Source organism: Oncorhynchus tshawytscha, linkage group LG12, assembly GCF_018296145.1.
Source record: "Oncorhynchus tshawytscha isolate Ot180627B linkage group LG12, Otsh_v2.0, whole genome shotgun sequence".
In the NCBI taxonomy this organism is placed as follows: Eukaryota; Metazoa; Chordata; class Actinopteri; order Salmoniformes; family Salmonidae; genus Oncorhynchus; species Oncorhynchus tshawytscha.
Window position 1 is genome coordinate 11,224,785 of NC_056440.1, and position 15,614 is coordinate 11,240,398.

The 15,614-nt window shown below is 45.4% G+C and overlaps 1 protein-coding gene across 1 annotated transcript; it reads right to left on the reverse strand.

Moving 5' to 3' along the window:
- Positions 1-350: 350 nt before the first annotated feature.
- On the reverse strand, positions 351-15,219 carry LOC112251465 (heat shock protein beta-8-like). Its single transcript, XM_024422444.2, has 3 exons — positions 14,431-15,219; positions 10,322-10,385; positions 351-1,719 (listed from the first exon to the last, which is right to left on the reverse strand). Exons 1-3 carry the CDS (start codon positions 14,831-14,833, stop codon positions 1,539-1,541), a joined length of 648 nt encoding a protein of 215 aa, XP_024278212.1. The 5' UTR covers positions 14,834-15,219; the 3' UTR covers positions 351-1,538.
- Positions 15,220-15,614: the final 395 nt, after the last annotated feature.

Here is a 15,614-nt window from a genome sequence, read left to right on the forward strand (position 1 = left end):
CAAATGTGCTTCAACATAGTACCGAGTAATGGGTCTGAATACTTATGTAAATGTGACATTTCAGATTTTTATTTTTAATAAGATTGCAAAAAATCTAAACCTGTTTTTGCTTTGTCATTATGGGGTATTGTGTGTAGATTGAGAAGAAAAAAACAATGTAATCAATTTTACAATCAGGCTGTAAAGTAACAATATGTAGAAAAGGTCAAGGGGTCTGAATACTTTCCAAATGCACTGATATGTTACCCAATTACTGTTGTTGGGCACTGTCAGACGGACATCTTGGACTCTGGCCTAAACGTTACATGGCACAAATCCACAGAACAAAACACACAGATGTGAACACACACTGGGATTTATGGGAGGTTTTATTGCATAAACAAATACAAAGATATCAAGAAGAGGGACGAGAGGGGGAGGGATGGGAGAGAGAGAGTGGGGGGGTAGGAGTAGGGAGGGCAGAGAGGAGGGAGGGATGGGAGAGAGAGAGTGGGGGGGTAGGAGTAGGGAGGGCAGAGAGGAGGGAGGGATGGGAGAAGTCTGGCAAAAAGTTTATTACCTTTGTACCAAGAACCAACACAACATCATTATCACATGTACAAATAAAAAAATGCAAAGAACATTATTTTGTAAGACCTCTAGTTAGGGCAATTACGGCACTTGAATAGACCGGATCGGTATATATGGTAGGTAAGCTACAGTGCAATTTATTTACAGTCAGTCACCTACATTGGGGTATAATACAATACCAACCCACACTATAACACACTATAACGATAATGAGACTATAACTTATCTTCCCACTCAGTCATATTGTACGACTTCCTTATGAATTTCAATGAGCTTCTTTAATTTACCCATTTAACATAATGTGATTGACAACGGATCAATTACACTTAAAAGACATTGCATGATGCATATCCATCAAATAATGTGTGAAATACTGAAGGGAGACATGACATTACGGACCGATCCAGGTAGACGGGGCTCCCAGCCTTGAGCCAGCCTCTGTCTGTATCTGAACAGGTCAGTTCAGCACTGCATATACCTGGGACGGCATAGAATGGACACCACGCTGTACCAGTATAGTGTAGCAATGCTACTGTGAGACAGTGGGATTGATTTAGTTTGTGACTTGTAATTAAATTGGTGCGAGAACCAAGCAGCACGGCTACTAAGAGATACACAAAAATATATATTTTTAGGGGGATGATTGAGAGATTACTTTACACTCAAAATGAAAATCAGGGTGTTTCTTTGGTACCCTATTCCCTATATAGGGGTCAGAAGTAGTCTACAAAGGGAATAGAGTGATGTAGGGTGCTACAACATATGCTGAGGGTCTCCAAGACTTAGAACATGTTAGCTCTTCCTCTACTCTGCTGGATGCTCAATTATGGAGTTGCATTAGTGCCAATAATCAAACAAAAATGATTTTTGGGTCAAATGTGGCTCTGTACGTGATGGTTGCCCCGAAAGGGGGGCCCGGGGTGAGCCTGTGTCCCCCCAGGGAAGAGAGCTCGGTCCTGGGCTTCGTCCTAGACCATGGCGGCCTCCTGGGGCCTGGCCTCTTGGCTCTGGCTGGCCTCCTCCATCTCTCCCTGGGGACCTTCGTTACTGAAGAGGTAGTAGGGAGGGCTCTGCCGCGCCTCGATGATCAACACACCCTCTGGCGACAAGGAGGCGAAGACCGTCACAGGGTCAACGTCGGTTGGAATCCTGGGAAGGAGAGAGAAAGAGAGAACATATGTGAGAGACTCGTACATAGACGTATAAGCTTGAGGGTCTTGAAAAGGTTGGTAACTATAACAACAGAGAGAACAGGTGTGAGAGAAAGAGCAGAAAAAAATGAAGTGTACACCCCTGTGCTTGGACAACTTAAAAACATGAACCTCACCGCAGCAGTACGGCAAATACCGTTCGGTGCCAAGACACAGATTTGATTGACATCTTGTCGACAGCCTCCAGTTATATACAGAGGATTTAACACTATCAGTTATAAACAGAGGGTGTAAAACTGTCCGTGAGGAGAAACCTTGGCTGCAGATGAAATTGTTGTTGAAAACTATTTTTTTCTCTCCCTCTTTGGCCTTCGCTCATTCCGAATGCGTAATCTCACACCCCAGAGATAAATGTAAATGTATTTTCCAGGTTTTCATTAAAATGTTCTGGCTGCCATCATCTTTGTGGCGCCATGAGGGAGAGAATAATAAAGAAGAAGAAGGAGAAATGAGACGGACTCGCTCCAGGCGCAGGACTGAGAAATAAAGATTCCAATTATACATAAAATGGCTGCCTGATGCAAAGTTTATTATCACCTGCAATTTCCATCTACATACTTTTCTAACCAGCTCATCCCAACAGCCAGGTGGACGGGTAGCAGACAATTTCACGTTTTTCTTTCTCCATTTTCCTCCATGGTTTTTGTACTGAAAATATGATACATACTTTATATGACTAGATTAGCATAAATGGCTTCCTCATAAATGTGTAGTGAGAGTGGGAAAGAGAGAGAGAGAAAAAAAAGAAAGAAAGAAAGAAAGAAAGAAAGAAAGAAAGAAAGAAAGAAAGAAAGAAAGAAAGAAAGAAAGAAAGAAAGAAAGAAAGAAAGAAAGAAAGAAAGAAAGAAAGAAAGAGGGAAAATGAGAGATTCAGTGAGATATTGTTACCTTCTGTGAAAATGTTTAAGAGAATTCTAAAGGAAAGAGAGGGAGAGAGAACGAGAGAACGAGGAAGAGACAGAGTGTAGAGCGAGAGAGAGAGAGACAGAGAGTTTAGAGAGAGGGAGAGATACATTTATTTAGTTAGAGTGAGAGAAAGAGAGAGAGTGTGAAAGAGAGAGAGAGAAATGAGTTCTGTGTTGACAGGAATAAAAGTGAGATACAGTATTACCTTCCGTAAAAATGTTTAGGAGAATTCTGAAGGATGGAGAGAGGACTTGTGTGATTGGACCAATATGAGATAAACTGACAGAGCTTGAAATGGTATCCTATTCCCTATGTAGTGCACTACCTTTAACCAGTCAGAATGCACCGGTCAGAATTAGTGCACTATATAGGGAATCGGTTGCTTTTTTGGACACAACCCTGCTATGATTGGACCAATATGAGATAAACAGACAGAGATTCAAAGATGACCTTGGAGAAGATAGGAAATACAGTATCATTGGAAGATAGCCCAGACAGAAGTATATTGTATGGCTCTGGGTTTGAGCTAGAACTAGCCTTGTATCCCACAAACGTCAGTGTGGTATTTATTAACCTATTTTGAGCTTTGTCTTGTCTTTTCTCACTTATGACACTGTAGTAGCATGTCCATCCCATAACAATTCTAAACACAAATTCTCGTCATAGTCATATGTGTGACCTTGCTTACAGATGCTAACGTTGTCAGTCAGATACATTGCGAGAGAGAGAGAAAGAAAGAAAGATAGAGAGTGAGAGATAGAGAGTAGCCAGATAGAGAGAAATAAAGACAGACCCACAGACAGAGAGAGAGAGATAAAGAGAGAGAGAGAGAGAAGAGAAGAGAAGAGAAGAGAAAACACCAGAAGGACCGAGAGAGAGGGAGGGGAGAGAAAGAGCGAGAACGAACGAGAGACAGCGACCCCAAATGGACTGGTATCTGGTCTTTGTCAAGGAACATGGCCAAATAAAGCCCTCCGTCCATCCGTCACAGGAGTTTCCATATGAGCTGCCAAGTGTTCCTAGGTCCTTAAATAAACAACCCAGCCTCACAGGCCTAGACCTAGAGTCTACCCTCCATTTCATTAGCATAACCCCTCTACAGTCTACCATCTTCACACACAACAGACAATTGCTTGTCTATAAGACAGGAGTTCAAGGAGGCCAGTGACCAATGGATAGAAGGGAAAGAGTGAGGGAAAAGAGATCCCTCAGACACACTCAAGTGTGGAAAGTTGGAAGTGACTGAAGAGTTCAGGATAAATCATCCCTGGCTTCAAGGTTTCAATTCACGGTCCCCTATTTTCTCAATGCAGTATGGCATAGTCAGTGTCTCTCTGGCAAAGTCAAATCACTCATCCGGCTTATTACGAGCCACACCGGGCTGTAGAGCCTTATCTGTCCGGATGGGGTTTTTGTTTAACTCTGGCTACACTTCTTTTTATCTAGCCTATTGATTCTGTATGGCTGCCAAAAACTGTCCAATATATTTTTTTAAAGAATCAGGGGTAGTGAAACAGGGCTTGGGGGAAGAGAGAGAGAGGAGAGATAGAAGAGAGAGAAAGAGAGAGAAAGAGAGAGAAAGAGAGCGAGAGAAAAATACAGAGTGTGTGTGTGTGTGTGTGTGTGTGTGTGTGTGTGTGTGTGTGTGTGTTTGTCTGTGTGAGTGATCAGTTGTTGTGAGTGAGTGTGTGTATGTGTGAGTTAGTGTGTGTGTGTGTGCGTGTGAGTGTGTGTGTGTGTGTGTGTGTGTGTGTGTGTGTGTGTGTGTGTGTGTGTGTGTGTGTGTGTGCGCCAGTGCAGCTGATGGACTGAGTCAATCTGAAGCAGTCCAGTATTATTATGTCTATCACAGGAATAGAGACAGGAGGCAAAGTGACAATGACAATCCACCCACAGCCCTGAATAACAAACACACTGAGACCTTCATAGCAGAACACACAGGAATGACATTCCAGAGAGAGACTTCCAGGGACATTGAGTTACAGTGTGTTTGCTTCTTGAATAACTAAAGTAGTTAACCTTGGCGATGCACTATATTTTCACTCCAGAACATTTAGAGAAAAATGTTCTGTAGTTAATCATTTTAATCATTTTAATTTAATTCTATCTCTACAGACACCATCCTATAAGACCACAATCAATTGATAGATCAATCATGTCAAAAGAAGCTGAGCAGTATCATGAATACAGTCACAGTTAAAGGCCGTTGACTGTGACTCGGCTCAACGTGCATCAGAGTTGAATAACCTGCCAGAAATAGCCCAGCTCTAGTCTTTTAGACTAAACACAACACACGGTTTCTCATGCATGTATACATTAGATTAGGCAGTACAGGGATGTCTCCTCTCTCTCCCTCTCTCCTTCTCCCCCCCCTCTCTCTCTCTCTCTCTCTCTCTCCCCCTCTCTCTCTCTCTCCCTCTCCACTGAGTTTAGCCTACTGTACTCTACAGCCAGAGAATTCCTGTATTGAGGACAGTTATTTTTATACACACTATTCTATCTCTCAGTCCGTCTCTTGCTTCTGGTTTAGCTTAGCTGGAGCACAACGTGTGTGTGTGTTTGTGTGTGTGTGCGTGCAGGTGTGAGTGTTTGTGTGATCTAAGGGATTCCAATTACAAGACTTGGTGATATGATGACAGAGGGAGTAGTGCTGGAGCCGGTGCAGACCAGCTGCCTACTAATTAGCCAAGGGGAAATGAACTGCATTGAAGTGATGCCTGTAAGACACTACCTGTGTCCCAAATGGCCCCTTATTCCCTATATAGTACACTACTTTTGACTGGGGCCTATAGTGTGTTGTGTACTGTAGGGAAGACAGTGCTGTTTGGAAGGCAAGCCAGTGGCCCCTGTACTCATGATTAGGACCACTGTCTAATATTCCATAGTCCCAATTAACAGGGGCATGGCTCTATGGAACATTCTACACACTAGATGCCTTTCTTGGGATACTGGGACAATCAGCTGATTTTTAGATATAAGATCATATGACAATAGATGTTTAAAATGTCTGCTAGATCAGCTGTAGGAAGACTGTAGGAAGTAGGGTAATCCTAAAGGAACAACTGTTTATCGGTTGTTGATGTTTAGGGCGTCTAGGAATGAGCGGCACCTTAAATATTGGCCGATATGAAAATAGCTGCTTGAAATATCTGATGACCCGTGGGGAGAGTGTAGGAAGTAGGGTAATCCTAAAGGAACAACTCTTTATCAGTTGTTATTGTTTTGCGTACCTAGGAATGAGCCAACATTTTTTATATTGGATTGTATAACAATAGATGTGTGAAATGTCTGTCTGATAATCTGTGGGTACTGGGGAGACTGCTGATAATCTGTGGGTATTGGGGAGACTGCATATAATCTGTGGGTATTGGGGAGACTGCTGATAATCTGTGGGTATTGGGGAGACTGCTGATAATCTGTGGGTATTGGGGAGACTGCTGATAATCTGTGGGTATTGGGGAGACTGCTGATAATCTGTGGGTACTGCGGAGACTGCTGATAATCTGTGGGTACTGGGGAAACTGCTGATAATCTGTGGGTATTGGGTAGACTGCTTATCATCTGTGGGTATTGGGGAGACTGCTGATAATCTGTTGCTATTGGGGAGACTGCTAATAATCTGTGGGTACTGGGGAGACTGCTGATAATATGTGGGTATTGGGGAGACTGCTGATAATCTGTGGGTACTGGGTAGACTGCTGATTATCTGTGGGTATTGGGGAGACTGCTGATAATCTGTTGCTATTGGGGAGACTGCTAATAATCTGTGGGTACTGGGGAGACTGCTGACAATCTGTGGGTACTGCGGAGTCTGCTGATAATCTGTGGGTATTGGGGAGACTGCTGATAACATTTGGGTACTGGTAAAACTGCTGATAATCTGTGGGTATTGGGGAGACTGCTGATAATCTGTGGGTACTGGGGAGGCTGCTGATAATCTGTGGGTATTGGGGAGACTGCTGATAATCTGTGGGTACTGGGGAGACTGCTGATAATATGTGGGTATTGGGGAGACTGCTGATAATCTGTGGGTACTGGGGAGACTGCTGATAATATGTGGGTATTGGGGAGACTGCTGATAATCTGTGGGTACTGGGGAGACTGCTGATAATCTGTGGGTATTGGGGAGACTGCTGATAATCTGTTGCTATTGGGGAGACTGCTAATAACCTGTGGGTACTGGGGAGACTGCTGACAATCTGTGGGTACTGGGGAGTCTGCTGATAATCTGTGGGTATTGGGGAGACTGCTGATAACATTTGGGTACTGGTAAGACTGCTGATAATCTGTGGGTATTGGGGAGACTGCTGATAATATGTGGGTACTGGGGAGACCGCTGATAATCTGTGGGTATTGGGGAGACTGCTGATAATATGTGGGTACTGGGGAGACCGCTGATAATCTGTGGGTATTGGGGAGACTGCTGATAATCTGTGGGTACTGGGGAGACCGCTGATAATCTGTGGGTATTGGGGAGACTGCTGATAATATGTGGGTATTGGGGAGACTGCTGATAATCTGTGGGTACTGGGGAAACTGCTGATAATCTGTGGGTATTGGGGAGACTGCTGATAATCTGTGGGTACTGGGGAGACTGATGATAATCTGTGGGTACTGGGGAGACTGATGATAATCTGTGGGTATTGGGGAAACTGCTGATAATCTGTGGGTATTGGGGAGACTGCTGATAATCTGTGGGTACTGGGGAGACTGATGATAATCTGTGGGTATTGGGGAGACTGCTGATAATCTGTGGGTATTGGCGAGAGTGCTGATAATCTGTGGGTACTGGGGAGACTGCTGATAATCTGTGGGTACTGGGGAGTCTGCTGATAATCTGTGGGTATTGGGGAGACTGCTGATAATATTTGGGTACTGGGGAGACTGCTGATAATCTGTGGGTATTGGGGAGACTGCTGATAATATGTGGGTACTGGGGAGACTGCTGATAATCTGTGGGTATTGGGGAGACTGCTGATAATCTGTGGGTATTGGGGAGACTGCTGATAATCTGTGGGTATTGGGGAGACTGCTGATAATCTATGGGTATTGGGGAGACTGCTGATAATCTGTGGGTACTGGGGAGACTGCTGATAATCTGTGGGTATTGGGGAGACTGCTGATAATCTGTTGGTACTGGGGAGACTGCTGATAATCTGTGGGTACTGGGGAGACTGCTGATAATCTGTGGGTACTGGAGAGACTGCTGATAATCTGTGGGTACTGGGGAGTCTGCTGATAATCTGTGGGTATTGGGGAGACTGCTGATAATATTTGGGTACTGGGGAGACTGCTGATAATCTGTGGGTATTGGGGAGACTGCTGATAATATTTGGGTACTGGGGAGACTGCTGATAATCTGTGGGTATTGGGGAGACTGCTGATAATATGTGGGTACTGGGGAGACTGCTGATAATCTGTGGGTATTGGGGAGACTGCTGATAATCTGTGGGTATTGGGGAGACTGCTGATAATCTGTGGGTATTGGGGAGACTGCTGATAATCTATGGGTATTGGGGAGACTGCTGATAATCTGTGGGTACTGGGGAGGCTGCTGATAATCTGTGGGTATTGGGGAGACTGCTGATAATCTGTGGGTATTGGGGAGACTGCTGATAATCTGTGGGTATTGGGGAGACTGCTGATAATCTGTGGGTATTGGGGAGACTGCTGATAATCTGTGGGTATTGGGGAGACTGCTGATAATATGTGGGTACTGGGGAGACCGCTGATAATCTGTGGGTACTGGGGAGACTGCTGATAATCTGTGGGTATTGGGGAGACTGCTGATAATATGTGGGTACTGGGGAGACTGCTGATAATCTGTGGGTACTGGGGAGACTGCTGATAATGTGTGGGTACTGGGGGACTGCTGATAATCTGTGGGTACTGGGGAGACTGCTGATAATCTGTGGGTACTGGGGAGACTGCTGATAATCTGTGGGTATTGGGGAGACTGCTGATAATCTGTGGGTATTGGGGAGACTGCTGATAATTTGTGGGTACTGGGGAGACTGCTGATAATCTGTGGGTATTGGGGAGACTGCTGATAATCTGTGGGTACTGGGGAGACTGCTGATAATCTGTGGGTATTGGGGAGACTGCTGATAATCTGTGGGTATTGGGGAGACTGCTGATAATCTGTGGGTATTGGGGAGACTGCTGATAATCTATGGGTATTGGGGAGACTGCTGATAATCTGTGGGTAATGGGGAGACTGCTGATAATCTGTGGGTATTGGGGAGACTGCTGATAATCTGTCGGTACTGGGGAGACTGCTGATAATCTGTGGGTACTGGGGAGACTGCTGATAATCTGTGGGTACTGGGGAGACTGCTGATAATCTGTGGGTATTGGGGAGACTGCTGATAATCTGTGGGTACTGGGGAGACTGCTGATAATCTGTGGGTATTGGGGAGACTGCTGATAATCTGTGGGTACTGGGGAGACTGCTGATAATCTGTGGGTATTGGGGAGACTGCTGATAATCTGTGGGTACTGGGGAGACTGCTGATAATCTGTGGGTATTGGGGAGACTGCTGATAATCTGTGGGTATTGGGGAGACTGCTGATAATTTGTGGGTACTGGGGAGACTGCTGATCATCTGTGGGTATTGGGGAGACTGCTGATAATCTGTGGGTACTGGGGAGACTGCTGATAATCTGTGGGTATTGGGGAGACTGCTGATAATCTGTGGGTAATGGGGAGACTGCTGATAATATTTGGGTATTGGGGAGACTGCTGATAATCTATGGGTATTGGGGAGACTGCTGATAATCTGTGGGTACTGGGGAGACTGCTGATAATCTGTGGGTATTGGGGAGACTGCTGATAATCTGTCGGTACTGGGGAGACTGCTGATAATGTGTGGGTACTGGGGAGACTGCTGTTAATCTGTGGGTATTGGGGAGACTGCTGATAATCTGTGGGTACTGGGGAGACTGCTGATAATCTGTGGGTATTGGGGAGACTGCTGATAATCTGTTGGTACTGGGGAGACTGCTGATAATATTTGGGTATTGGGGAGACTGCTGATAATCTGTGGTTATTGGGGAGATTGCTGATAATCTGTGGGTACTGGGGAGACTGCTGATAATCTGTTGGTACTGGGGAGACTGCTGATAATCTGTGGGTACTGGGGAGACTGCTGATAATCTGTGGGTATTGGGGAGCCTGCTGATAATCTGTGGGTACTGGGGAGACTGCTGATAATCTGTGGGTACTGGGGAGACTGCTGATAATCTGTGGGTACTGGGGAGACTGCTGATAATCTTTGGGTATTGGGGAGACTGCTGATAATCTGTTGGTACTGGGGAGACTGCTGATAATATTTGGGTATTGGGGAGACTGCTGATAATCTGTGGGTACTGGGGAGACTGCTGATAATCTGTGGGTATTGGGGAGACTGCTGATAATCTGTGGGTATTGGGGAGACTGCTGATAATCTGTGGGTACTGGGGAGACTGCTGATAATCTGTGGGTATTGGGGAGACTGCTGATAATCTGTGGGTACTGGGGAGACTGCAATAAATAAAGTGATCCTAAAGGCGCATCAGTTTATCGGTTGTTGTTTTTGTTATTGTTGTTGTTATTGTTGTTGTTGTTATTGTTCTAGGCAGCTACGGAAACTCACTGTATCTTCTTTGTGAAGTTCTTTGTCACGATGCCTCCTTCCTCCTGCTTCTCTTCATGTTTCCCTGTGGGAAAAACAACATGAAATACAATGAACAGAGTGCAACGACCCCAACAAGTGATACTTTGTCAAATTGTGTAATCTCTCTTGCTTGGTCATAGCTTCTGATAAGTGGGAGATGCAATCAACAACATGTCATGTTGCAAAAATCTCACTGTCGTTATCTGAAACGCAGGATTGTGGAGTCCAGAAGTTAACATGGAGTCGAGACATAGTCCTTGGTGTAAGGGTGGGTCATATAATTTAATTAAATTCAACTCAAACGGGCAGCAGGTAGCCTAGTGGTTAGAGCGTTGGACCAGTAACCGAAAGGTTGTTGGATCGAATCCATGAGGTAAGGTAAAAATCTGATGTTCTGCCCTTGAACAAGGCAGTTAACCCACTGTTCCCTGGTAGGCAGTCATTGTAAATAAGAGTTTGTTCTTAACTGACATTCCTAATTAGGCAAATAAAAAAAAACTTTATTATTATCACAGGAATGACGCAGAACACCCCTACCCATTTCCCATCTTAACCCTACTTCTTCTCAGATGATGAAATCGCCAACCCTGACAGAGGGAGGAAGCGAGAAATGGAAGGAAAGATCTGGGAAGCTCCAGAATGAAGGACACCTCATCTCAATAATGTCCTGTTTATGACTCCTGTCTGTGCAGCTGCTCTGAATGCTAAATGTCAGCGTAGCAGCCACTGCCCTACCCTCTGCTCCGTCCCACCCAGCTATGTGCAACCTTATACCCCCGCTGTGTGACGTCTACACCTAAGGAAAGTGCTGGACTGGCCTAGAGCTCTGGAGAGAACAGAAACATAACCACAGCTCTGGTCTGGAGAGAATAGAAACATAACCACAGCTCTGGTCTGGAGAGAATAGAAACATAACTACAGCTCTGGTCTGGAGAGAATAGAAACATAACCACAGCTCTGGTCTGGAGAGAATAGAAACATAACCACAGCTCTGGTCTGGAGAGAATAGAAACATAACCACAGCTCTGGTCTGGAGAGAACAGAAACATAACGACAGCTCTGGTCTGGAGAGAATAGAAACATAACCACAGCTCTGGTCTGGAGAGAATAGAAACATAACCACAGCTCTGGTCTGGAGAGAATAGAAACATAACCACAGCTCTGGTCTGGAGAGAATAGAAACATAACCACAGCTCTGGTCTGGAGAGAACAGAAACATAACCACAGCTCTGGTCTGGAGAGAACAGAAACACAACCACAGCTCTGGTCTGGAGAGAACAGAAACATAACCACAGCTCTGGTCTGGAGAGAACAGAAACATAACCACAGCTCTGGTCTGGAGAGAACAGAAACTGTCCTGGAGAGAACACAACCAACCACAGCCTCTCTCTCAGTCTCCTTGAACGTCTCACCCTCTCTCAGTCTCCATGAACGTCTCGCCCTCTCTCAGTCTCCTTGAACGTCTCACCCTCTCTCAGTCTCCATGAGCCTCTAATCCTCTCTCAGTCTCCATGAGCCTCTAATCCTCTCTCAGTCTCCATGAGCCTCTCATCCTCTCTCAGTCTCCATGAGCCTCTCATCCTCTCTCAGTCTCCATGAGCCTCTCATCCTCTCTCAGTCTCCATGAGCCTCTCATCCTCTCTCAGTCTCCATGAGCCTCTCATCCTCTCTCAGTCTCCATGAGCCTCTCATCCTCTCTCAGTCTCCATGAGCCTCTCATCCTCTCTCAGTCTCCTTGAACGTCTCACCCTCTCTCAGTCTCCATGAGCCTCTCATCCTCTCTCAGTCTCCATGAGCCTCTCACCCTCTCTCAGTCTCCATGAGCCTCTAATCCTCTCTCAGTCTCCATGAGCCTCTCATCCTCTCTCAGTCTCCATGAGCCTCTCACCCTCTCTCAGTCTCCATGAGCCTCTAATCCTCTCTCAGTCTCCATGAGCCTCTCATCCTCCCTCAGTCTCCATGAGCCTCTCATCCTCTCTCAGTCTCCATGAGCCTCTCATCCTCTCTCAGTCTCCATGAGCCTCTCATCCTCTCTCAGTCTCCATGAGCCTCTCATCCTCTCTCAGTCTCCATGAGCCTCTCATCCTCCCTCAGTCTCCATGAGCCTCTCACCCTCTCTCAGTCTCCATGAGCCTCTAATCCTCTCTCAGTCTCCATGAGCCTCTCATCCTCTCTCAGTCTCCATGAGCCTCTCATCCTCTCTCAGTCTCCATGAGCCTCTCATCCTCTCTCAGTCTCCATGAGCCTCTCATCCTCTCTCAGTCTCCATGAGCCTCTAATCCTCTCTCAGTCTCCATGAGCCTCTCATCCTCTCTCAGTCTCCATGAGCCTCTCATCCTCTCTCAGTCTCCATGAGCCTCTCATCCTCCCTCAGTCCCGTGTGGTACGGATGTCACATTCCTAACTGCCTTGGTAACACACTCAGACTGCACTCGTCATATCACATTAGTTTCTTAATTGCAAGTATGATATACATCCATTCAAAGTATCTTTTTCTTTGCTTCAGCACCAAGGACACACTGCTTCGTGATAACTCAGAAACTACTACAAGGCAAAAACTCTGTTCAGCCAAAGTTAGGTTGACTTTTGACGGTTACTATCAACACATGACATGAGAGAAAGCACAGACTGGCCACGTCAACCCCGACTTTAACATGCTTATGACATGCTCACACAGACACACACTTAGAACAGGCCAGGTCACAGAGGCAGGCAGTCAGGAAGAGCCCCCAGAGGCAGGCAGGCAGTCAGGAAGAGCCCCCAGAGGCAAGCAGGCAGTCAGGAAGAGCCCCCAGAGGCAGGCAGTCAGGAAGAGCCCCCAGAGGCAGGCAGGCCTTAGCTCCATGGCGCTAGCTGACTGAATGACCCAAATGGCATACCAACACTGTGTTTATAAAAAGCTCCGTATGAGGCCTAGTCTCTTCTCTCCGGTAACTTCCACTCCATCTGGCATTCTTCAGTTGTCCGTTAAATACTTAGTCTACAGTCTAAAGAAGCCATGGACAGCTTTAAATATATGTTATACTTATTTCAACCTACATTCAGGACCTGGTAACACAACAAACTCAAAGATTGTATGGACGCCCTGGATATGAGGTTTATATAACACCTGTACTTATTTAGTTCTACAATCAGCACAGTTCAGTTAATTTGACTTCAGTAAATCAGTTCAGTGCCTGGTAACACAACAAACTCAAAGATTATACTGTATGAACTGATTAAATACTCAAGGGGGGTGTAGGCACCAACCAGCAATCGCCAGGCAGAATAATACTTCCAGAAACAAGCTGTTCCGTGTATTTGGTTCCTAGGATCAGAGCATGGTAGCACAACAAGAGCACATGATTAAATAATTACTGAAAGGTCTAGTCAGCTATCACCGGGCAGAATAACAGGTCCAAAACATTCTCTAATAGTAACAGCAGTGTGTTGCTTGTCTCCTTCTGGACAGAGACTGTTGTCATGGGACTTCCTCACTTAAATCTATATCTGTCTCATGGGTGAGTGATTCTGGAGGCATCTGAACAGGTGCCTGGGCTTGATGAACAGGGCTGGCAATCTGCAAGTCATGGACCCTACTTCCCCATATACTGTAGGTTGTAGGGTATTCAAACATCCTTATCATATGAGCTGGCTATGAGAATATATGATGTACATATTTGAAATATGAATATAACTATTTTGTAAATAATCATGTCTATTGTGTACTTTAATTGCATGTATGAGAAGATGCATATCATTTCATTTTCAAATGTGAAACACTAGCCTATATAAGTACAGTTGTTAATGTTTCTTATTGATTCCCAAAGCAACTGCACTCTGACAATAAACCCTTTTTTCTTAGATGTGTTCAAGTCAATTACTGTATATTTGAAGTAGGGCTATGGCTCTATTCAATCCGTATTGCGGAAGTTTAGCGTTACAGTGTGATTGAAATTTAAAGGCAATGTCCCCGGAGATTTAAGTTCACTGTAAACGCTGCATACAGTATGACGCCTCAATCGGAAATTACCTTTACATTTATATCGCGCAATCTGTAACGCCGCAGAGATACAGATTGAATAGAACCTAAACTAATATGTCCTCACCTGATACTTCTACAAACCCATCTTTGGTTTTGATGTTAAGTTCCTCTGGTTTGAAGCTGTGGACGTTCACACACACTTTCCACGGTTCTCCCGGCGTCTGGGTCGGAGAGCTGCGGGGGGACTCGCTGTATCTCGTGCTGTACACAGGCGGCTGCCCAGTTGATGCACGCGTTGGTGGAAACCCTGTGCGCAGAGTGCCCGTGAATGGTGCGGAAAGGCGCGTGCTGAGCCGGCTAGGCCGGGCCCAACCAGGCCAGTCCATTGACATGTCTTCAGGGAAAGGGGACATCCCAAAGTCATCGTCCATAAACCGAGAGGCCAGTGACGGACTCTCTCTGAAAGGGTCTCGGGGGACCCTCTGCCTATTCCCCAGCGTTCCCAGAGTGTAGAAGTCTTCTGCCATGATCAACTGGCTGCTGCTCCAAATAAGAAAAGTAAGAAAAAAGCGGCACCTTAAATATTGGCTCTGTCCAAGTTTACTCTCCCCAAGCTGACAATTGCCAAAGTAATATAAATATTTAGTAGACAATGAGAAAAAAAGTTGTAAACCAGATGATTTGCTAAAAACAAAAGTTGATCTATGTTTTTCTAGTGTTGCGCTCAAGACAGTTAAGCAACGAATCACCCCAAAATAACGGACATCGACTGGTGACGATCCCTTCCCTTAGTATCCTCGAAGTTGAATACGGTCTTTGAGTTGAACTGACCTTATATCGACTGAAAGACCGTTTTATATGTCTACCGTTTTCCCTGACGGTGAGTGTGCACAACAATGTCCAGAAAGTGTGCGGTGCCTCCGGGCGCCACAACGCAACAGCTGACAGAAGAAGCCCCTCCCTGTCCGTCCAAGTTTAGCCATTAGCGCTGGATGGTGTCACTAGTCCAGCAGTCTTGTCCGTTGAAACCATCCATACCCCAGTGACTCATTATCTTTTTAATAGAAAATAACGCATGGCTTCAGGCGCAGCCTGGGAGATAGGTGGAGACTCAGAGGCTGGGGGAGAGCAAGGGGCAAACACACTGATGTCACCATACGGATAAAACAATATAACTAATGAGTCAGATTTGTCAGTATGTATGACATGTATTTACGGTGTGTCTGTACAGTTGGCCGTAGTCAAAAAAATACTTTAGGGTTAGTGATCTTTCCAATAAAATCATTTAGGGTCGCCTTTTTAAATAAA

Coding starts and splice junctions, on each gene's coding strand:
- LOC112251465 (XM_024422444.2), bottom strand. CDS start 14,833: ATGGCAGAAGACTTCTACACTCTGGGAACGCTGGGGAATAGGCAGAGG. Junction 10,386..14,430: donor TGGGTTTGTAGAAGTATCAG/GTGAGGACATAT, acceptor TTTTTCCCACAG/GGAAACATGAAGAGAAGCAG. Junction 1,720..10,321: donor AACTTCACAAAGAAGATACA/GTGAGTTTCCGT, acceptor TCTCCTTCCCAG/GATTCCAACCGACGTTGACC.